The sequence below is a fragment of a genome, unplaced genomic scaffold (genome assembly GCF_019419815.1).
Source record: "Pyrus x bretschneideri cultivar Hongxiangsu unplaced genomic scaffold, Pyrus_bretschneideri_v1 Contig85, whole genome shotgun sequence".
NCBI classification, from domain to species: domain Eukaryota; kingdom Viridiplantae; phylum Streptophyta; class Magnoliopsida; order Rosales; family Rosaceae; genus Pyrus; species Pyrus x bretschneideri.
This window is the reverse complement of record NW_025999826.1, coordinates 959,602-983,129: the sequence shown is the minus strand read 5'-3', so window position 1 is coordinate 983,129 and position 23,528 is coordinate 959,602. Positions and strand designations below refer to the sequence as shown.

The following is a 23,528-nucleotide window of genomic DNA, read 5'->3' as shown; positions in this document are numbered from 1 at the left end:
TGCAAGGCTCGCCTTGTCGCTAAGGGTTACACTCAACGTGAGGGCCTTGTCTACACTGAAACCTTTGCTCCAGTTACTAAGCTTACTACCGTTTGGTATCTACTTGCCCTTGCAGCTATTTGCAACTGGCCTCCTTTTCAAATGGATGTCACTAGTGCCTTCTTGCATGGTGATCTTCATGAGGAAGTGCATATGGTTCCACCTCCTGGACTATGTCGAAAGGGGGAAAGTAATCTGGTTTGTCGTCTCCACAAGTCCTTATACGGCTTGAAACAAGCACCCCGAAATTGGTTTCACAAGTTCTCAAATGCTGTTCAGAAAGCGGGTTTCAAACAATCTTATTCCGACTACTCTTTGTTCACAAAGGTATGTGGTTCATCCTTTACCGCTATCTTGATTTATGTGGATGACATGGTGATCACAGGAAACGATGCCAAAGCCATTCAAAATCTGAAAAAAATTCTTCAGAAACATTTTCGTATCAAAGATATGGGCCACTTGAAATATTTCCTTGGAATCGATGTTGCAAGATCGAAGGCAGGGATTGCTATTTCTCAACGGAAATATACTTGATATTCTGGATGATGCGGGACTTTTGGGAGCTCAACCAGTTGATTTTCCTATGGAGCAAAATTTGAAACTTACCGATGATCAAGGTGAAGTTCTCAATAATCCATCTCGGTATAGAAGATTGGTTGGTAGACTTATTTATCTCACAATCACCAGGCCCGATATTAGCTATGCCGCTAATATTCTAAGCCAATTTATGCATCAACCCAGAAAACCACATTTGGATGCCGTCCTTCGAGTTCTTCGTTATTTGAAAAAAAAGTCCAGGGAAAGGCTTATTATTTTCCTCACAAAGTGAGTTGTGTTTGAAGAGTTCTTTTGATTCAAATTGGGCTAATTGCCCTATGACTAGAAGATCAACATCGGGATATTGTATATTCCTTGGAAACTCACTCATTTCATGGAAGACAACGAAACAAAAAAACCGTGTCTCGGTCATTAGCTGAAGCAGAGTACAGGTCTATGGCTGCTGCTACATGTGAACTGACATGGTTACGCTTTTCTTTTGAAAGATTTGCAGGTTAATAACATTGGCCCAGCAAAACTATTTTGTGATAACCAAGCTGCATTGCATATTGCTGCCAATCCGGTATATCATGAACGCACAAAGTACATTGAAATATATTGTCATGTGATACGAAAGAAAATTCAAGCAGGCCAAGTTGTCACTTCCTTTGTGCCATCCATGTCTCAAATTGCTGATTGTTTACCAAAGCTTTCGGTAATACAGCCTTTCGTAATTTGGTGCACAAGTTAGGTATGTTAGACATCCATGCTCCAACTTGAGAGGGAGTATTAAGATTTGGTTTAATTGTAATTGATTTAGGAATATTATATTTTCTTTTATTGTCTCGTTGACTTGGAGTAGTCCCCAAGTCTTGTAAATTGCCTTGTATAGACTCCGATTTCCTGTATAAGTTTGGCTCTGCAGCCACATCAATCACACAAGAAATTCCAATTTATCATCCACCACTTGCAAACTTGCAATGAAGCTTTTTCCAAGACAAAAAGAAGGGAAAGGGCTAACTATGTGTGTTATTTTTACTTTAACTATGTGTTAAATATTGCTAATGACAGAATTGAGTGAACAAATGAATTGAAACTCGGGTAAATTTTTACAGATATATTTTGTTGATACTTAAGTCCAAAAGCCCTATGTAAGTTACGAGAAACAAGCCCAATTAACCTAGCCCGCAAGGCACCCAAACATTTATGGAACAATGCCACTTGGCAACAAAATGTACTTTTACAGTACATATTTAAGTTACACATTTGAACAAGAGCAAATAGATAGTTTGACCTGATGGAATATAATAACCTTAGTTGAAATATGTTACCTAAATGTGTACTTTTGATGTGCATTGGACAAAATTCATTTGGCCATGTATGGAAGTCAGAAGACCTATACAGGTGTTGGTGTTTGGGTCTTAAATATAGGATTTGGGCCAAGAAGAGGATATCTTGGGTTGGAAGGCCTTGACTTTCAACCTAAGGTTAATTTTCAGGCCAATTGGCTCCCAGCCTAAAAAAGCATTGATTCGATCAATTCTAATGGAAATAGGATTGCCAAGAGATTTAGACGTGGCTCGATCAAGTCTTGATTGAGTTAAAATTTTCAAGGATTAGAATGAGGTTCTGATAAGATTAGAATTATTTCAGTAATCGAAACATGTGGCTGATCATATGAGAATGAATTACATGCATAAAGTGACTAGGTTTAGAATCCTAGTCCAAGTCAAAGAAGCCGAGATCGGATAGAAATTGAGTTTCAGCTAAAGAGGGGATTTAAAGAGATGAAGTAAGAAGAGATCCATGTGAGTACTGAGATGGCATAGTCCTATTAGAACTCTACCTCAACAAACTTGGTTATCATGTAATCCACCCCTATAAATAGAAGTGGTTTTGTACCATGAGAAGCCCTTCAACTCAACAAACAACTCAAAACGCTCTACGTGAAACCCTTTTCATAAACCTAAAATAAATACTTAATTATCATAAACCTCTCGTCAACACATCCTTATGTTTGGATAAACACTGTCTCTACGGGAAACCCTTCTCACACCCTAAGTAAAATACTAATTATCCTGAACCTCTCGTCAATACATCTTCAATTTGGATAAACACTGTATTGATAACCAGCGACATCTTCAGTTTGGACTAACATAAACTGTAGAATCAAGTGATTTAGGAGCATCTTCAGTTTAGAAGATGGATAAACACTTGATGCCCACAAGACAATTGCAATTTTCACCCTAGGTCTAGCATGACACTTACTTTTGGTGAAAAGAGGAAAGGGTGACTACCAGATGGATTATGAACCTGCTCCGTGGATCACTGAAGCTGACAAACAGTATGCAGTATAATTTTGATGATTTTTTTTTATAGGAATCTGTTTTTTCTTGCTCGTTTGAAATTCAGTTTGCTTGAAGTTAAGGAGCACGTAAAAGTTCTTATTGCTTGTAATGCTGCGAAATCTTCATATTCTTTGTAAAACCTTTTCTACAACCTTGTTGGGAGTTAGAAGAGAGACAATTGTCCTTTACTGCCGGCCGTTGGACATTTCAGTGATTTTTATTGGTAGTTATGCCCTGAATGTTAGAAGTTGATTCGTTCTTTAGGTCATTGCAGAGAGCCCTTGACAGAAGACTATATCTTCTTCTCTACGGAAACACTGATGGATCTGCTGGAAAGTCAGTCTGACATGTTCCAGAAAAAGTTTACCGGTCTGAAGAGACACTGCGGAAGGTGATGGTTGCTATAAGACACCATATACTAATCTTCTTATCCTCCCAAAATCCCATGTAGTTTCTTCGTGTTTTTTTTCTCGGTTACATAAAACCGGTTTATTTTCGGTGTGCAGAATCTGCATTAAAATCAGTTTTGGGAGATCTGTCACACACATATGGTGTATGAAATTGAGTAAGAACGAATTCTTGAGAAATTTCAGCATCATCAGGGGTTGTTTCCTCCATTGGGCATGGGTCACTGGCAAGTGGCTCTTTAATTTCAATATCTTCCAGCATGTTATGGCTCTCCACACATTGGGATGGTTGAATTATGTCGCATTGCTCGGAACATTGTGGCACATTAGGCTGCTCAAAAGGCTGTTGAGTATCTGCCCATCTAAAACTAGGATGCTTTTCCAAATCTGGAGCGTAGTAATCAAAAGTGGGATCGTTCCAACACCAAAGTGAGTCGTTCCTCATATTAATATGCTCCTTCGCATAATCTGGAAAATATTTCCCATCAGAGCATTGCAAAATTTCATGGGTATTTGAACAACAAGGTGCACAAATTGTAGGTTTAAATCCATAGAAACCCTGCTTTGTAAATGAAACCCATAAAGGTGGTCCTCTTGGTAGTGGTGGTTCCCAGCCCATCGTTGAATTGCTCCCATAATCAACATATTGTAACAAGGTGTTTTCTTGTGAGAATCCAAACCAATCCCTTGCAGCTAATGACTCTCTCATGGGTTCGGCAGCTTCATGTATGAATAAAGCCATCCTATAGCTGTTCACAAAGTCAAAACCCAAATTTGAGCAATATGCAAAACAAAAGTTAATAAAATATTAAAATTAAAATTTATATACACAAATAATCAATTAAGAATATGATAAACACAAATTATTTAAAACAATCATCGGCAACAGCGCTAATTTCTTGATGGGTATTTTTACCACCTGCAAAAGTAGGGATAAAAACACTTAAAAATACTTGCAAGAGAACAAGGCAGTTGTAGTATAAACAGCTCAAGCAAGGTCGTTTCTGTAGGGATTGAATGAATATTTTATGTAAATACCAAATCTTAATTAATTATTTAAGAACAAAGATTGGAAAAAGTTGATTTTATGACCTCGAATATTAAAAACGAATTTTAAATTGAAACAAATAAATAACTTGACAAAGTAAAGAAAACAAAAGGAAATAGTTTTGAAAACCAAATTGTAAAAACTTAGTGTTCTGCGTCCCCTTAATAATCCTATGTAGATTTATCAATTACTTATGAATTACACATGCAACTTTGAAGGTTAGGTTTTTCTAATGCATATTCTACTCGTGGTATTCAAGCTAGAACGTATGTCAAATATGCAATCCGTCCATGGTATTCAAATCAAATATAAACATGCATGACTCATTACGCTTTGTGAAAATCCTTTGAAAAACCATGCAACCCCTAAGACGTGGTATTCATCCCAGGTGAAATTACAACTATCAAGCACAAGAAGCAATACTCAATTCCCTGGTGGTATTCCAACTGAATTGCATCCGATTACTTATCTAAACATCATAATGGTAGCTAAGTATTAAGATATAGAGACGGTTTAAAGCACGGTGATTAATAATTTAAAGCATGCATGCATGCATAATATCATAAACAATTAAATAAAAACTATATATTCATGCTAAGGCTCAAGTCATCGCCCTAGCAAACGAAAATTAGCTACTAGCAACCATAAAACAAAAGGAATTTATTGAAATAGAAAAATGATAGAAAACACCTTCAAAATACAAAGCGTCAAAGCCTAGCTAAATTCTCCACGTACGTTCCCCCCACTTATTCTAATGGCTAAAAATTCTTATTTATACTACTAGAAAATAAAACCCTACCTTGAAAAGGTCTTAGAATAAAACTAGGAAACATAATTAAATGATAAAACAGAAAATAAAAGGTTTCCTATTTGAACTAGAATTCGGAGTTCTCAGAAAATCACATTTTTGACCGACCAAATCAACTCCAATTTGGCCCCAAAAAGTCTCTTTTGAAAGCTGAGGACGCCCCCTACAAATCCTCAAAAGGAATCTTCCTCAAAATATCTCATCTTGACCTCCAAAATACTCAAAACGTCCAAAATCATCAATCCGGGAAAGCTGCGCGCTGAGCCTTAATTTCGTCGCCATGGTCAAACGGCTTAGTACAGAAATCTGGAATTTTGACACAATCATCTTGAAAGACTCACGAACATCCTCCAATTAGAATCACTCCAAAATTCATCTGTTTGTATACTTTTTGCTCCAGAGGAAATCGAATGTCCTACATTGAAAATATATAACAAAGTATCAAAATTCTACCAAAATAACCAATAAATTAATACTAAGATTAGGGTACAATATATGGTATAATATGAACTCATCAACATACTTTGTTGGAAATGCTCTCATGGGCCATATGGAACAGACAGCAGAGAATATTAAGGTATGTTTTTGTAAATTATGTTTACCTTCTTACATGGGATGGCTTCAGCCGATAAATGTTGAAATGCATATTGGTGTTGCCTGTCAATCTGTATATTAATCACAACTTCATTTTCCCCGATTTTTTCAGCAATTATTTTACAAGTTTCAAGTGATTGCAACGAACAAGTTAAACATTGGGACGTGCGAGGATTATGTCTGGGTGACCAAGGATGAATTGATGGAGTACTTTCCTGAGAAAGCTGAGTTCCTTAACAAGATGATCATTAGCTGAATACCAACACATGTATTTTGTTCTTGCATAAAGTTTTTCGATTCAGTAGAAAAATGAGTGTCGACTCTTGGCTGAACTCCAACACAAGTATTTTGGTTCTTGCAACAAGTTGAATGTTTGACATTTTATGGTTTTTGTGGCGGAAGCTGGCTCAGCACTCGAATTTTTTGAGTAGTTTCCTTTGAGTTATTTTGTTGCATGGGAACTGTTCTTTGTGGCCTTCTCATTTGGATCAGTGCTGTTTCTCAATGTAATTTGGCCACTTTTGCTTGCTGTGATTGGTGCTGTTGAGTTGTGGATTGACAAGAAGTTTTCTTAGTATCGTCGTCACAACATATGAAGGAGAAAAACTCATGGAAACCCTAATTCCTCTTCTCAAGCAAATGCACTTCCTCTCAGCAAGGAGGGATGGTCGCTAGCGTCATGGAACCACCATTGGTGGTGGGTGGTTTGCCGGAAATCAAAAACGGGGATGTGGGGTTGTTATATTTGGTTTTTTGTCTTTTTTTTTTAATCTCAAGAGAAAAGAGGAGAAGTTGGAGGAGGGTGATGGTTGTTTTATGAGACGTTTTGATATAGATGTCTCGTTTTTAAATGTCATAGACTAAATATCTATTCCTTATGCAAATTTGATTAAACATTTTCCCTACAATTTTGGTACTTTAATTTTATTTAATTAGAAGTCTATTCACATTAGCATTCCCTTTTTTCCTCCTATTTTTATGCATCTCTTATTATGATGATTTAAGGTTTTTTTTTATTAAAATATTTATTTTAATAAATTAAATAGAACGTAACAAAACTCGTTGTTAAATACGTTTGGTTATATCGTACGTTTGATTATAATGGTACATTTAGTTACTTGGTACGTTTGTTTTCAAAACATAAGTTTCATTACTTTTTGTCCTAATAATGAGGAATTACTTTAATTAATAATTGTTTCTTTATAGAAAGAGTCATTAATCAACCGACAATTGCATTTTTGTTAATTCAAAATTATATGATTTATCGTTATTATTTAGCATTATCTATAATAATAAGGATTTATTTCCGATCAACTAAAAGTTGTTCTAGATACTTATCTACCAAAAAACAAGACTATATAGAGCATTGTGTATGAATCAAACATATTTTTAAACATTCCAAAAAGATGAATATTCATTTTAATATAGTTTATAATTGGGTACGTTTTAATTCGGGGTTTGGTACGTTTTCATTTAATGTTGGTACGTTTCCATTTGACATGGGTGTACATTTAGATTTGAAAATTTTAAATTTTTTAGACTTAAATATAGTTGAAATTATTTAAAATATATAACAGATATTTAAATGTAAATTAATTTCAATTAATCTGAAGTAGTTCAAGTATAAGTATCTTAATCAAATGTTTGAAAAGCTTAATAAAAAACTCAAAAAGCATAAACGTTTAGTCTACAAAAGTCTAAAATGAGTTATCTAATTCTAATTTTCTCTTGTTTTATTATCTGGGTTTTGGTTTTGGTTTTTTTTTTTTTCTTTTCTTTGTTTGAATAAAGGGCAAAATTCTAATTTTGATGGACAAAATTGTTAAGTTCGTTTTAGAGATAAAATTACTGGGTTTTTATATAAAAATTTTCGTCACCATATATGCACTTGCTTTTGTTTGGAAATTTAACTGTGTTTATTATTGTTAATGCTCAGAACTGGGGAGGTCAACAAAATTAAAATAGTAAAGTGTCGGCCCTTGATGAGCTAGGGCTTGTAAATAATAAGAAATGGTTCATCCCTCAAAACTGGAATACATCTCTTGAGTCTCTGGAATAAAATAGAATATAAGGTTACGAATAACTCAACTCAATAGAGTGTAATTCTTCTCTTTATTCGTCGGACCCCGTTTAAGAATTACTCGTCCTCCTTATATAGGCGGACCATTCAACGATGGTCTCATCCAATATCATGTTATACGCCAGCGGGTCAATAAGAATCCCTTGGGGGAAGTTATCAAGCAGTCCGTGCACTTTCCCTACTAAGAAAGCCGAGCAGTCGAGCACGCTCGTGCGTTAGACCCAGGCCCTTGGGCAAGAGAATATATGCATCAAGGAGTTACAAGCTTAATTCACCGAGACGTAAACTCTATAAAAACAGTGGTACAAAAATACACCAGTAAAAAGATGATGGTTCAATGAAACGGTCTAGAGTGCCATGGTGGATCAGAGTAGCGCCGACCCGTTATCCTTCCACCGAAGAGAGCGGGAGGTGATCGTTGCTCTGTGAGGCCAGCCTTACGCAGTGCCCTCCGCTTTAGGAACAGTGCAGCGTGAGCCTTCGCCCAGGCCACAGAGTCCAACTCCCATCTTGGAATGGGCGAGCCAGAATAGAGGCAACACGGACCCGACACGCTGAAACCGAAGCAGTGTTCCAACACCTTACTTGTCCCCACTCGGGTTACAAGCATGCGTTACAATGCTCGACGCTCGGTTGGGATTGTACATAATATATAAACTGGTGTCTCTAGCTGCTGATTGTCGATGTGGGACAATATGTAATCGTGGTTCTTCCTTGACTTGCTCTTCTCTATTTAGAAGCTCAAAACTATGGCCATATCTTCAATAGATTTTTTGTGTAGAAAAATAAAATAGAAAATCGAGAGTTTGAAGCTTCTCTCGCTCCATCAAATGATATATAGGGATTGGTTCAATCAAGGACTGAAAGAAATGAGATTGTTCTAAACTCTAGTAAAAAAAATCTCCACTTGAGCTACCTGGTATGATTGACATGGCCACGAAAACAAGTTTGGGGAGAAACATGCAACTGGCTCGGCAGAAATTATACCCGGTGTTCCGGTAAGAATGCCAGTCAAGATTCCAATTTGCACCAAAAATGAATGTTTTATTCATCGAGAATTTGAACTCCAAACCTCCTCCAACGAAATAAAAATTGGTGTTACCAAACGAAATGTTCAATAACGGGTTGGGTGCTTAAGGCTGGGGTTTAGAAGTTAATGTCATTGACCATTAAATTGTTAGAAATTCTATATAATTGAAGGTGAGAGCACCAAAATAGTAGATAATTATGGATTAATTCCGAAAAAAAATAAGGCCAAATTGTCAGATGACAAAACAAATGAAGCGTCTTAGCATTGGGTATAGAATACCAAATAAGCATTGCCATTATTGTATACAAGAATCAAATTCTACATTACTTTTGGTTGAAAACGCGGCTAAAAGCGAGAGTCCAAGCAAACTTACTTAATGATAAATTTGGACCGGAACATCCCAAGTTAATAATAAATCTACATTACTTCCATATAAAAAGGTATTCTCTTCTTTTTCAAAGTGGAACGATGTCTTAGCTTCTAAACTCCTCCAAAGAACTCCCAAAGGTTTGGCAACAGTACCTATGCTAAATGGTGTCGAAAGCTCCGGCATATTTCAGGGCAACTGTATATCGAATATACAACGGCAGCAGCGGCACTTCCATTATTGCATGCATAAGAAACTAATGTAATCAATGAGGCATGTACTTTTGTAACCAGCCATTTTTGTTGAAGAATATTCAGGAAATGCAAAACCTGCACAACAAGAAGAAAATCGGAGTAAGGGATGAGAGGAGGTGGTTTTGCTTTCCAAAAGAATTACAACCATGAGACCAGTTATCGATTGTTCATCACGACGAAACTTACATTAGATTCTTGGGCTAGCAGAGAGATAAGCGTAAATGATTGCCAATATAATAAACAACGCCACAATCTGCATTCAGAATGTAGACTGATCAGTATGTAAATTCTACAATGATTCTAGCTTTCGGGTCAATTTTTTTAATCTAAGATGAAACTTACCAGAGTTGAACTGTAGCTTTGTTCGTGGTTGGCAATGTAAGATTTTCTGGTGTGGTCCATAGATAATTGTCAGATAATCGGTAAATATGAATGTTCAATATTCAGGAAGAAACTCTAGAAACTATGAAATGCATACCTTTTGCTCAGAGCTCCAGAGTCTCTACATAATTTCTGTACCGCTTCCACTCTGCTCAATGTTTTTGTTGCATTAGGATCATTCTTGTCAACCTGCAGCCAACATCAAATTTTTAATGTTTTGAAAAATCTGATTGGTTTATAAAATCCAAGATAAATCCATACTGGAAAAACTAGACAAATTGGCACATCCAAAAGAGTTTATTCTAAAAGTGCAGGTAGTTGGGTTAGGCGGGTTAGAAGTTACTCATATTTACCCAATTTAACAACCCAATTTTCCAAGGAACCCATGGGGCATATCCATGTTTGTTTGCCTAAGATCTTAGGGTATCTTTGGTCATAGAAATTATATGGTATCTTGAATTGGTAGGTTTATAGCGTAAAAGACATGATGAAAAGTGTTTGAACAATAATATTGAATAATCAAAGGATGGTGTTATAGGCACACCGGAAAAAGTCATTGTGCACTCCATACTTTCTTATTTAGAAAGAAAAATACACTTATGAGAAGTGCACAGTGACTTTTTTGGAGTGCCAATAACATCTCACTAATCAAAATATATTTCTTGTAAATAAAACGTTTACTAGATTGTGCCTCAAGAACTCAACACAAGAATTTTAATAATGTATTCCCTTACTCCAAACACAAAAAAGTACTGCATAGCACAACAGATTAAATAAATAAGCCTGAAAGAACATTATGAAAAAAATATAGGGAATTGCTATTGGCACTCCAAAAATCTCATCTTGCACTACAAGCTTTCTATAACTAGAAAGAAAAATACACTTTGTGTGGAGTGTAGAATGAGATTTTCGGCATGCTAATAACAATTCCCAAAATATATTCAATGTATATGTTGATAGGAATATATATCCATACTACAGGTAATGTTCCCCTGCCAGACTTCTGTTGCTAGAGAGAGCTTATATTGTCAGACTCTGATGTGGACCACACATTCAGCCAGCCTGATCAATGCTCCAGATTCGTAGTCTACACAAGCATATTATGTTGCTAGACAGTCTGACAAGAGAACATTTCCTTTTAAAATACATTCATATTATAATTCCTTGGGCTGCTTGGGTTAAAAATTCATTATACCGTGTTTGCTTAACTTTTAATTCAGGTTAAAAGTGGGTGCTCATTGGCACTCCAAAAATTTCATTGTGCACTCACCATACTTGTATTTTTCTTTCTAAATATAGAAATCTTGGAGTGCACAGCAAGATTTTGGAGCCCCAATAACAGCACCCTAAAGATACTTGTATATAGATGTTTACTCAACTTATCAAATTCCATACCCAGGTTGCCCAAAACTAGCCAAATCTGGGGTCGGTTGGGTTCATCTAGCCCAACTCTCACCCTTGGTTTAGTATGAAGTAAAAGTAATCTTGTTAAGAGATAATACATATCTAGTTTGTTGAAGCATCTTACCTTAGACTTTAGAATGGAAGAAAAATCAAAGAAAGCACCATAGACATCATCCATTGATTTTGTTCTGTCAATAACTTTTGCTGTAAGACCTAGAAAATACAGCAAAGAATTGAATACTTTTCAGTAAAGAATTATGACAGATCGCGTGACCAAAAACTACACAGTGTGATAGGTATTTTATCCAAACCATCGAAAGAATGAGCGAAGAATTCATATAATCAACCAGTAGTGCATCAAGGGCTCAAAGGGTGAAAGGCATAATTAACCAGTAGTTGCAGTACTTTCATTTTTCTAACAAATAATTTTTATCATGACATGATTTTGTAGATCATTTCCCTAGTAAATATATAAAAGTACTTGTAGTTACTAAAATGTGGTTGTCTATAGAAGTAGTATGTGTAAGCTTCCCAAAATTTATGATAAAATCTCTAATATTAAGAAAACAATGTTGCTAGGGTTTGTGGAATTCCAATAGCTGCCACTATCTGCCAAATGACCATATAATCGCACATGCATAGCACCGTTTTTGACAAAGCTATTTCTTTGTAAAATACATAACGCAATTGTTTTCGTTTTGATTATATCAAAATGTGTCCGGTTATATCTGAAAGGAATACCGTGTTCCTAGATTAAAATATTACCTCGCCTCATTTTGACTACGCCTCTGAAGACCTCAATGTTGTTGTAGCACAATGCTAGGGTGCCAATTGCCATGATCTAGTAGAGGCAGCACAAATCAAATGAGATTACTTAGAGATGATCTTTGTTAAATAATTAAACAGCAGACTGTGAAGTCATAAAATGTTATATTGAATTTTGTTAAAGGGAAAAGATAAACGCCATCTGAAGAGTTCCAATGGGAATTCAAAAGGCTTGAGAATAGAAACAATGTAGATCTTGACCATCAAGAAGGAAGCAAAAGCAAATCTTCCAATCAAGTTACAAGTCAATAGGATCTCTTATGACTTGTACATATAACAAGAGGATCATTTTGGAACCGACTAATCGATCCTGATGGTCCAACAGTGTAAGGCTCTTATGGCCAACAATGTAATCAAGATTACACCATGTGCTACGTTTAAAAATAGTAATAAAATCACTCAACTCATCCTACCAATGTTTTCCCTAGCCAATGTTTGTTTTGTTCTATAAATCCGTAAAATACACAAGTCAGATATGACACACACCACAAAAGAAAAACATTTGTGATATAGTTGAGGAATAATCTACCTGAGGGATGGCACAAAATTTAAATATAGCAGGATCTCTTAATGCAGCCATGTACTTCAAGCAATCTTCCATATGTATCAAAGCATTAGTTACCATGTCGTTTAAGCATTGCACTGCCTTCTCTGAGTTTTCCTCATATTTCAAGTCCTGTGTTGCAATGTCAAACAAATTGTTGACAAAAATTCCAACTGTGCAATGGGTGATGCATAAATCCTTATATCACCCCACTAGACTAGAAATAAAACAAGCAACTAAGAAGGCAAAATGGTAGGAATGGCACAGGAAGCTGTTAGAATTATACAAGTAAAGAAGAAGCACCTCAAGTTTATTGACATATTTACTCCAGATTTGGCGTGGCCAAAACATGCGTGACTTTGGTATCTCATTAATATCCTCCAAATAATCCCGAATGATGTTTGTTTTCTGTTGTTTATCAGATCCAGACATTGTAGAATCAGAATCAGAATCAGAATCAAACTATGAAGCAAATTTGATACTGAGAAATATACCATTTCTAGCTTTAATAGTATTGTTATACCTGAAGAAATAAGCCCATTGAATTTGAGAGAGAGTCTGAGGCCAAATCTTCCTTACCAGCAGCATGGAAGAGCTTGGACAAACCTAAACCAACAAGTCCTGCCACATAGTGGCAGTATTCATCATAGTCATCAATGGTTTCTACCTGCAAGATGAGCCAAATACATCCAAATCGCATTAGGAAATACACCTCACCTTTGTGCACATAGTGCAAAACGTACACTGATAATAAGACTTGGAATATTGTAAATGGAAATCATGCAATGGAGAATAATTTAAATTTTATTTATGCTTAACAACTTTGTTGTGGAATCCGATTTCCCATAATGCAAAAACATCAAGTACGCTAATGTACCTGCTTATATGCACAAATTAAGGTCCATAGATGCTTATAAATTGTGGAAACCAGTTGACTGCAGAAACATTTTTTTTCCTATCGTTTTAACTCACTTTTAAATTACTTAAGAAAATCCTAGTTTAAAACGGATGCCAAAAATCTTTCTGCGGTTGATCTACATTTAGTCTTTATTTTTTCTTTCAATTAGCATTCAAAATATAACTACATGTCCACAAAAATCCATAATAGTAACCCATTTACAGAACAAAACGATTATATATTATATATTTTGTCAATATGTTAAAAAAATTGAAATATATTTCACAACTATCATAAATATATGTCAAGAAACATTGCAAACAATGTCAGAAAGGTTTTGAAAGAGGAGTTTATTTTAAATGAAGCATGAGAAACATGAAACATCAGAGCATATACACTCGTTCTTCCTACAAAATATATGATGCATCACAAACCTCCTTCAAGATAAATTTTGCCATTCCTGCACCCATTCTTTTGGTAATATCCTCAATTGCCTCCTGATAACTGCAAGATTACATGCCGGTTGCTTATCAAAATATTGTACAATGAAAACTCCAATCATATATGAATATGTTATAAAGAAAACAAGTGTATGCAGAGTTGTTACAACACGAATATGAATATTTTATAGAGCTCAATGCCATCCATCGATAAGTATTTCCAAGTTCAATAAGCCAACCGCAAAACATAAACTCATTAAAAAGAACAAGCATTAACATATTTTTCCTAAGGCAAAACTTCTCCTGGAACCTGGAGTGTCCAACAAGTCAGTTGAGTTGGCACCACTCATTTTAGGTGTTTTAATTAAAAAAAAAAAAAAAAAAAAAAAAAAAAAAAAAAAAAATTTATATGAAGCACAGGAATTACCCAGTTATCAATCATCATGTATCACATGATCGACATAATAGAAAAAAAAACACTGCCCTAAACAGACAGATGTCTCATGCTAAGTATGGTCAAAGTTTTCATACATATATCCAAAATGTTGGGGAAATTTTTGTCCCATGCACTTTATCTTATAACCATCAAGAACATTAGGATGTATACAAGGATAAGAAATTCCCGTCCTGAAAAGATCTTTCAATAATTGAGCGATGAAATATACAAGGATAAGAAATTACCCTTTCCCGAGTTCCAAAAAAGCAGTTGAAACATGATGGAACTCGTCCATGAGAACTTTGTAATTCTTTGTACCACCTAAAGAAGAGGAAGAAGGTAGTTGAGCAAGCAGACAAGTCTCATCAACATAGTAATGTGACAGTATGCATGTACTATACTTACCAATGAGCAAGGACCAAGGACCGACAACAAACATACTCATTCCTTATGTTCTTATATATGTTTCTTTTTTTTATAACAAGAAGATGAGAAATTTTTTATAATGCACTCAACGTCAACTGGCAACAACGACAACACAGAAATAATAGCCTTTTGTAAGAGACAAGGAAAGAAATTAGTCTGATCTTTTCTGGTTACAGTTCAAACTATTACCATAAAGTCAAGCAGATCACAAAGTTTATAAGGTTCACGGTACTATAATGAGGGTGTAGATTATACGAGTGTAACTAGTATTGTATGCTCTCTAACATGTTACTAATAATTTCTCGATGGCATATTTATATACATAAAAGCCCCTATATTCATTTCTACATATATAATTATAAGCTAATTGACTCTTCTTAGGACCCCATTCTCGGCTGTTACTTATTAGATCAAAATATGGGTATTTTAGTGCATTAAATTGTATTTTATCTACTGTGCATGTTAACCCTCCATATGATCAAATGGCTGAATATCATGTCCTTGATTAGATAAAACTCCATATATATGCTATGATATATATAAATATATACATGTATGTGTGCTGTGTGTGTATAGAACTTTTTAAAACAAGATATTTGCAGCACAGTAAGTTATATATCCTAATCTCAACCACGGGATACAGGAAAACAGCAAACATGAAGAATGTAGTCATGGAACGCTAAATCACTCACATGCAAAATGCCAATCGGGATCATATATGTGCCGATGAAATGCTAACAAGATAGGGACTTTGACATCTGTTGCAACGCTTGTATCATCCTCTGTATAGGTCCACCAGGACAAATTACATCATTAAACACGGTTAGTTAATAAATGAGCATCATAAGTGCCACACTGAAGGAAATCAAAAGTTAAATTACAATGTAGTGTCACTTGTAACAATCATGCAACCGATCCACGGGAACGAGGAGCAACCTGTATAATTAACAGGAAAATACAAATGAAGCAAAAAACTAAAGATTAACAGAAACATACCGACAGTGTCTAGAGCTCGAAGAACCAGGTAAAATAGACAGATCTGCAAACCGTAAAAGTCAACGTCAGAAAATCACAGCAAAAACAACGTTAGAAAATCACAGCAAAAACAAACAAAAGATGAAAATGTAACAAGGGAATTAAAATGTAGTAGTCTGTAAGGATCTCAAGAAGAAGAAATAATCAAAGTAAACAACAGCCTCTTCCGCAAGAGAATTAAGGCCGGAAATGAAAGTTACTCCATGTCTAACCTTGGATTCGATTCAAACTCCCAGAAAATGCAGAGAAAGACAAACAAAAGCAGAAAAAAAAAATATCAATCTACCCACAGAAGTAGATGATCATAATCCAATACCAATCAAAATACCCACAGAAAATACTACCAAACATTTTTTTAAAACCACAAAAAATGGGCCTCCCCTTTCTCGTATAAGCAATAAAACTCCGATGTGAACCATTAGCATCATCCATCAGTAAAAAAGAGAATAAAAACACTAATATAATTTTTAATTCTACTAAAACAGTCCATAAAAAACATTAATCCCAAATAAACATATTTAATCAACAGTCAAGTCCATAACCAAGAAAATTCCTCAAAACCCAGAAATCACCACTTGGAAAAAGAAAAAAACAAACATAGATCAGATACAGGAACTAACACTTAAATACACACTCAGACACACACACACACACATATATATATAACTTACAGCGTTGCGGAGCTCTGTACCGAGCTGTTGAATAACGAGAGCGAAACTACGAGAGACCTTCTGGAGCATCGTGTAGCAGAAAGCCCAATGGGGCTCTGCCGGGATCTGCTTTTCGATTTGCCTCGATGCAATTTTGAGCTTCAGAAGCGGGTAAATGTCATCGGGGTGTTTGAGCATGGTCGACAAGGCACCCATTTTTCGGTCTGGACAGGAGATCAAAACCCAAATCGCAGAATTTGAAATCCGAGGGCGAGAGGTTGGATTTGGGAGGTGGGAATTTGTTCTGATGATATTTTTCGAAGTGGGTTTATATAGTTGTATAGGTCTGGTGGCAGGAGGCTCGGTCCAAGCTGGCGTCCCGGGAGTTTCAGAAATTAAAGAATCGGGATTTGGAGCCAAAAAAAGTCGTTGAGTTATTATTTTTCTTGTTTCCACTTGCATTAATTAATTTATTTATTATTTCCTTTATAAACTTGTGCTGTAAAAATAAAGAGGCAATTTTTGACCCATTGAGTTTACATTCAAAATGTGTGCAACCTTTCATTATTTGATATTTATTAAACTTATGACGATAAAATTAAAAAAAAAAGAAGTGTATAAATATATGTCAAATAGTAATTGGAGTCACATCACACTCATTTTGAAAGCAGAATGTTTCATCTCTTTAGTTTTCCACATGTTTATCTTAGTCTTTACATAAAATAAATAAAAAATCTATTGGCAGGTAGAAACAAAAGGCAGAGTGTAGGCGGAGATCATGAGTATGAAGATTATTATTTTATTTTTCAATATGGATGAAAATTTAAACTTAGGACCTCCCTCCTCCAACAATAGAAAGAAAATCACTATTAGACTAAGAGCTAGTTGATAATCACATTTCTCAGGAGGAATCTTGCTCTATTATAGCTGGAGTTGGATCCATACCAAAACATTACTAATGAATATATCGAAGTTATGAAAAGGGTGCATAAGTTTTTGAACCTGACCTCCCCGAGAAATGAAACTTTTAATTAGTTTTTCAGTATAACTTTGGGTCTAAAGGTTATGAGGCCAGCTCAAGGGTTCTTATCTTTGGACTTACCGTGTCTTTAAGGTCATCTCTAATCGGGCCAACCAAAGGGCTATAAGCCAAAATATGACGTTTTTGATACAAAAGTCATCTCCAATGGAGGGCTGGGTTGAGACCCACATGCCAAAATCCAACCATATGGCTAGCGGGCTGGGCATCCTTAGCCAGCCAACCAGCCTGAAAAATTGGGCCCAGCTGCCAGCAACCCACATGCTAGCTGACGTCAGCTAGCCGTTGGATTTGAATTTTATTTTTTTAAGACAAAATTTAAATATAAAAAATAAAAAAATTCTATTTTTTTCTTATAAATATCTAAGTCATTTCTCACATCCTTTTCATCCTTCCATATTATCTTACCTCATTTTATTGCAATTCTTCACATTCTTTAAACTCTTATAAGAAATTTTTTTTATTTTTTATTTTTTTATTTTTTTTTAAGCAAAACAAACATAGCATTCTGAAAAATTATTTCGAGAAATATGGAGAGTTACTCATTTATAAATATGGTAGTTTAATTCAATTAACCAATAAAGTTAAAGAGCAAACTTAAAAATAATAAATTATTGAGGGGGCTAAAAAATAGCCCCTTCTGTTAAAGATGGTATATAAATATGGTCTGGTACTATTCATTAAAACATAATTTTTTGTAGGGCTATAATCTGAATGGGAGCTAAACATAGCCCATTCCGTTAGAGATGGCCTAATTAAACGAAGGCAAGAGTAAAGCGTCTGAGTCAAAATCAGAAAGTCCTAGATATCAGGTTTTGAGACTAACGTATGATGCATGCTTTGTAGAGTAGAATTGGTGTTTAGGAAATGGCAACAAAATAATGACATGAAAATTGCTCCAAAATTCTCTCCCTCTCATATCCAAACCCTAACTTTGTAAACTCTTAGCCGCCGGCCTTTTGCTCCAACTTGGGATCCACTGCAATCCCTCTTTCCCTTCTGCCTTGTTCTTTCGTGACTTCCCCTAGCTTTCCATCTACCTATACGTCGTCTCCTACCTCTTCCTCCTCTCCCCTAAGTTTTTTCTTGTCATTGCTTCTCGTGATCTCTGATGCGGGATCAATTGTGGTTGACAGGGTGATTTACTCTGTGGTTTTCGATCTCATGTATAGGTTCGAGTCAGTCAATTAGGTTTCTTCATATTCCAAATCGTATTCGTAGATTTCCTAGGCTTGCTGTAGCGAGCCGAGATTCGGATGGGGGGCTCTTCCTCTCATTTTCCTTACCACTTGCCACTCCTCAATGCCCTTTGGTTTTATCACATCTTCTTCGACCCTGTTTCATGGAGGAATTACTTTCCTCGATTGATTTTGTGGCAGCTACATCTCGTGTTATGTCGAATCCACCTTGCTTGACCTGTGGTAGATGCTTTGACGTGGTTTTGGGCGCGATCTTGCTCATGATACTTTATTTGTTAGGCCTCTGTCAGAGGTTGGGATCTTGGTTTATGGGTGATTCAGCTACGGGTTGCGTTGGGTTGTTGTTTGGGGTTGCATTCGAGTCACTCTCTCGTTTTTTCGAGGATAGATTTAATGTTGATTTGTCATTTGGGTTTGGTTTGTTGTGTTTCTTTTGAGTCTTGACGATTGTGGATCCAGTTCAAAAAGCTTAGGGTATGTTTGGTACTTTACTTAAATCCAACTTTTGAAACTCAAAAACAATTTTCAAGTTTTAGGCCTTAAAAACTTGTTTGGTAGGACTATTTTCAAAAACTGAACTCAAGACTAACTTAAAAATATAGTCTATTCACTAAAAACATAAAAAGTGAGTTTTTAGAGTTTTTAAACTTAAACTCACTCATTTCTTTTCTCTCACTCCTCCCCTCCCACTCCAAATCTCTCTCTCTCTCTCTCTCTCTCTCTCGTCTTTTTCTTCTTCTTTCTCTTTCCTCTTTTTTTTTTTTTTTTACCTTTTTCATCTGACCTTCATTCCGCTATCTTCGTTTTCTCGGTTCTTTCTCTCACTCCACTTCCTCTCTATATCGTCTGATCCTCTCCCTTCTTTCTCTTTCCTTCAATCATCTATTACTTTATTTCCTCCTCTCTCCTCTTTCTCCCTATCTTGTGACCCACTCTTTTTAGATATCTTTGTCTAGTTTAAGTTGTAAAATTTAAAATTTTTAAATCGCAAACCAATCACCTTTTTGAGTCTTAAAGAAAATTGTTTTCAAGAAATAGTCTTAAGAAATGTTTTGAGAAATGATAAAAAATTTCAAATGGGATACCAAACATGCCCTTAGATTTTGTGAGCTTATCTTGTTAGTTAGGTGTGGATCCCTTATTGATGTTGGATTTGTAAACTTGGAATTTGATTCCTGGTATTGATGTTTCTTAATCTGTTTATTAATGAAATTTTCACTTTCAAAAAAAAAAAATGGCAACAAAAAATGACAAATGAAATTATTTTAAATTTTGAAATCAGTTTTCATTTTTTTTAACTCAAAACTATTATCATTGTTTATCAAACAGACCCTCAGATAATTTTGCATTCTATCCCCTAAAGCCCCAACAAAAATTTGAGAGGTCAAATGAAGATGGTCTTTAGCCCCTGGCCTTACTACTTTCATTAACTCGTTGTAAGAGCATAAAAATAATATTTAAGTATTTTCTTGTTACAATAAGTAAAATATATCAAGGTTCTAAAAACCGCTATGCGCTAGTTGGGCGGTGGGATGGCACCTAGCGCCTAGCGCCTATGCGGCTAGGCGGGGTCTAGGTGGATTTAGGTAAATTTCTTATATATTTATGAATTAATTAAACTTACTATATCAAATGTAAATAATTATTGAATAATATGTTATTTCTTATAGAAGAACATACATATGTGAATGTTTTATGTACATATATAATATGCTTGCCTAAGGAAAAAAACAAAATATTATCTAAATAATTTATATAACATTTATATACATATAATATATACCCCAAACTTTTAAAAATATAAAAAGCCCACGCAAGTGGGTGGTTTTCATGATTAAAATTATCTGATGATCCTTCATATAATATATAACTTTTAAAAATATAAAAAGCCCACGCAAGTCAGTGGTTTTCATGATTAAAACAATCTGATAACCCTTCAAGTAGTAGCTGTCCAGCTTACCTCTTTCACATCATCCAAGATGGACCACGGTAATCACCAACTTTCCATCTTACCTTTTTCACGCAACCAGTCCTATTCATTTCTTCTTCTTTGTCTTTTCAAAACCTCAAAATTGGTTCTTTTAGTCTCTCTCTCTCTTCCCTCATCTTCATTCTTCTTCTTCGCCCCTTCTGATGACACATCCCGATCGAGATCAGGGCATGCTAGCCGTCATGTGGAAGTGACGTAACCATGTGCACAGTGCGGAAGCGAATAAAACAATAATAAAAGTACGAATAAATAAAAAACCAGCTTTACACAAAGTAAGAACATACATGTGCAAGTGTAAGTGTGAAAAACAAAGTTCAGAGCTTGAAGACCTAATGCAGTCCGGGAGAAAGAACACTACAAAAACACACCCAAAGGTGGTCCTACACTGGTGATAATCTGTCAGATATGCGGGGGAAATCCTCTGGGGAGCCACCAAAAGTGCTAGCCAACTAGAACCTGGAGGGACGCAAAACAAAAAGTGTGAGTGGGCAAAAACAAAGCTTTTCAAAAACCATTTCAAAAACAAGTTCTAACCCCTCGCCGTAAAACCTGTATACTTTCCAGAAAAATAGAGTATACACATATATATATAAATCATGCTCGGAAATATGCCATGTCAAATGTCTCTAAATAGAATGCAAGTGCTCAGGAATGTCAAATCAATGCCATGTAATCTATCAGCCAGAGTCACCTAACGTGACCTGTACGGCTGAATCTAAAGATCAAATCTCCATCTCACTAACTATACCTGCACACGAGTCGGAACCACCTAAAGTGGTCTGTACGACAGGACTGGGTGTAATATAAGTACGCTCAAGTGCTACGATCACGTGAAGGCTAGGCGAATAATTGCGGGTCACCTACGAGTCGGAACCACCTAAAGTGGTATGTACGACAGGATTGTGCACCTAACTTGGATCTAAGATGAGCGTGTGGTGCGGGAGGTGAACATCACGTGAAGGACTGTGCCCAACTCTGGGCGGGAGCACTAACACCGGGGGTGCAGGTTATGAGCTCTTTATGCATCTTAAATCACTGCTGAACATAAACATAAATCATAACTCACCTGGCACTTACCTGTGCGTCCACAGCACCAACACACACACACACACACACACACATATATATATATATATGCAACTAATAATGCGTAAATAAATAGCAAACAATAAGCATGGCATATAAACGAATAAACGTTTCATTTCACTTTCTGGGAAAAGTATAAGTATATATAGGTATATACGGAAAACCAAAAGCCCACTCATTGGTATGTAGAAGGGTCGTAACCCCCTTGCCTCGAGTGACCGCGCTCGTCCTCGGGATAGGTCTCACCTATATGTGAAACAACTATAAAAACGTTAATTTTAAAGCACATAACCAACATCACGAAATAACTTCTCATACATTGCTCAAATGGGGTGTATGAATACACCAACGTGATCTACTCAACCTCAGAAACATCCCCCTATTTTTAGAAAAATTTTCCGACGCCGCACGTGCCCCCACGCACCGGCCAAGGAACGGCTACACGCGCCGCCCATGCGCAAGCACGTGCCTAGCACACTGACGGCGTCAGTTAACGCCGTCAGGAATATTCCGTTAACTCTAACGGATTCCGTTACACCGTTAGGAATATTCCGTCTTCTTCTCTAGTGCCGGAAAATCGGGAAAACTTTAAAACCTTGTATCTCACTCGCTTTTCAACCAAATTTCACAAAATTGGTACCAAAATGAAGCTTACAACAAGAGGAACAAATCCATACCACTTTCAAGCACTAAAACACACGGAATCTCGCCGGGAAAACACCACCAACTCCGGCCAACCTTGTAACTCACGATCCCGACGTCCAAAACCTTCAAACGAACCACCTCGAGCCTCCTAAGGACCTCACCAAGCTTCCTACAAGCTTGAAATTTCCAAAAACACAAGAATTAACGTGTGCATGAACAGTGACCAAATCGAGGTATCCCGAGTTCGACGTGAAAACGAAGGTATCCTTACCTGAAATAGGTATGGTTGAACTCCTACGGACCTCACGAGCACGCATATGTAATTTGTTTCCTTGATCTGTGAAGGTTTGGATGGTTTTGGTTGTGTCCGTACATGTGGGAATAGAAATGGGAGAGAGAGAGAGAGAGAGAGAAGGGGACAGGATACGGGACAGGGAAAAGGGTGAGGGGATGTGGGAAGGTGTGTGTGGTCCAAAACCAGCCAAACAAAACCCAAAACAACCACACAACGAAACCAACATGTGAGGGGCAAAATTGTCATTTCATCCCCTACGGTTCGAAAATTCGGAACGGGCTGTCACATCAGAACCTCAAAATTGGATCTCAAATCCAACTTGCGCCATCATAGATTGAAATGTTTAGTACTCTCTCTTTGAAACGTTTAATACCATCTTTTTCTCTTCGCACTCTCTCTTCCTTTATCTTCACAAAGACGAGCTGCAAAAATTCGCCGAGGCTTTACTATTACGTACATCAGAAGTTGTAGATCTGTTGAGAAAATTACAGCGAGATTCAAACCGCCTAGACTGCCGCCTAGCCCGCCTAAGGCACCTAGCGAGCACCTAGGTGGCCGCCTAAGTCCTCCCCACCTAACTGAACATTTTGGTCTAAATCGGGTCGGAGCTCCGCCGCCCACTGCCAAGGCGTCGTCTAGGTCGATTTTTAGAACACTGAAATGTATGCTGAATTGATTTTTCTTTTCATACATGAAACTGTGGTGGAAATAAATTGGTATCAA

At 36.3% G+C, this 23,528-nt stretch overlaps 1 protein-coding gene across 1 annotated transcript; it reads right to left on the bottom strand.

Annotated features, from left to right (window-relative positions):
• Nucleotides 1-9,128: 9,128 nt before the first annotated feature.
• Nucleotides 9,129-16,852, bottom strand: LOC103965221 (squalene synthase 2). Its single transcript, XM_009378243.3, has 14 exons — nucleotides 16,573-16,852; nucleotides 15,863-15,905; nucleotides 15,559-15,648; nucleotides 14,686-14,761; nucleotides 13,999-14,068; nucleotides 13,190-13,333; nucleotides 12,970-13,074; nucleotides 12,652-12,798; nucleotides 12,063-12,138; nucleotides 11,422-11,510; nucleotides 9,991-10,082; nucleotides 9,855-9,900; nucleotides 9,699-9,765; nucleotides 9,129-9,587 (listed from the first exon to the last, which is right to left on the bottom strand). The coding sequence occupies exons 1-13, from the start codon at nucleotides 16,765-16,767 to the stop codon at nucleotides 9,700-9,702; spliced, it is 1,239 nt and encodes a 412-aa protein (XP_009376518.2). The 5' UTR covers nucleotides 16,768-16,852; the 3' UTR covers nucleotides 9,129-9,587; nucleotide 9,699.
• Between the last annotated feature and the right edge of the window lie 6,676 nt (nucleotides 16,853-23,528).

Coding starts and splice junctions, on each gene's coding strand:
- LOC103965221 (XM_009378243.3), bottom strand. CDS start 16,767: ATGGGTGCCTTGTCGACCATGCTCAAACACCCCGATGACATTTACCCG. Junction 14,069..14,685: donor TTTTTGGAACTCGGGAAAGG/GTAATTTCTTAT, acceptor GTAATCTTGCAG/TTATCAGGAGGCAATTGAGG. Junction 12,139..12,651: donor AATTTTGTGCCATCCCTCAG/GTAGATTATTCC, acceptor TGCCTCTACTAG/ATCATGGCAATTGGCACCCT.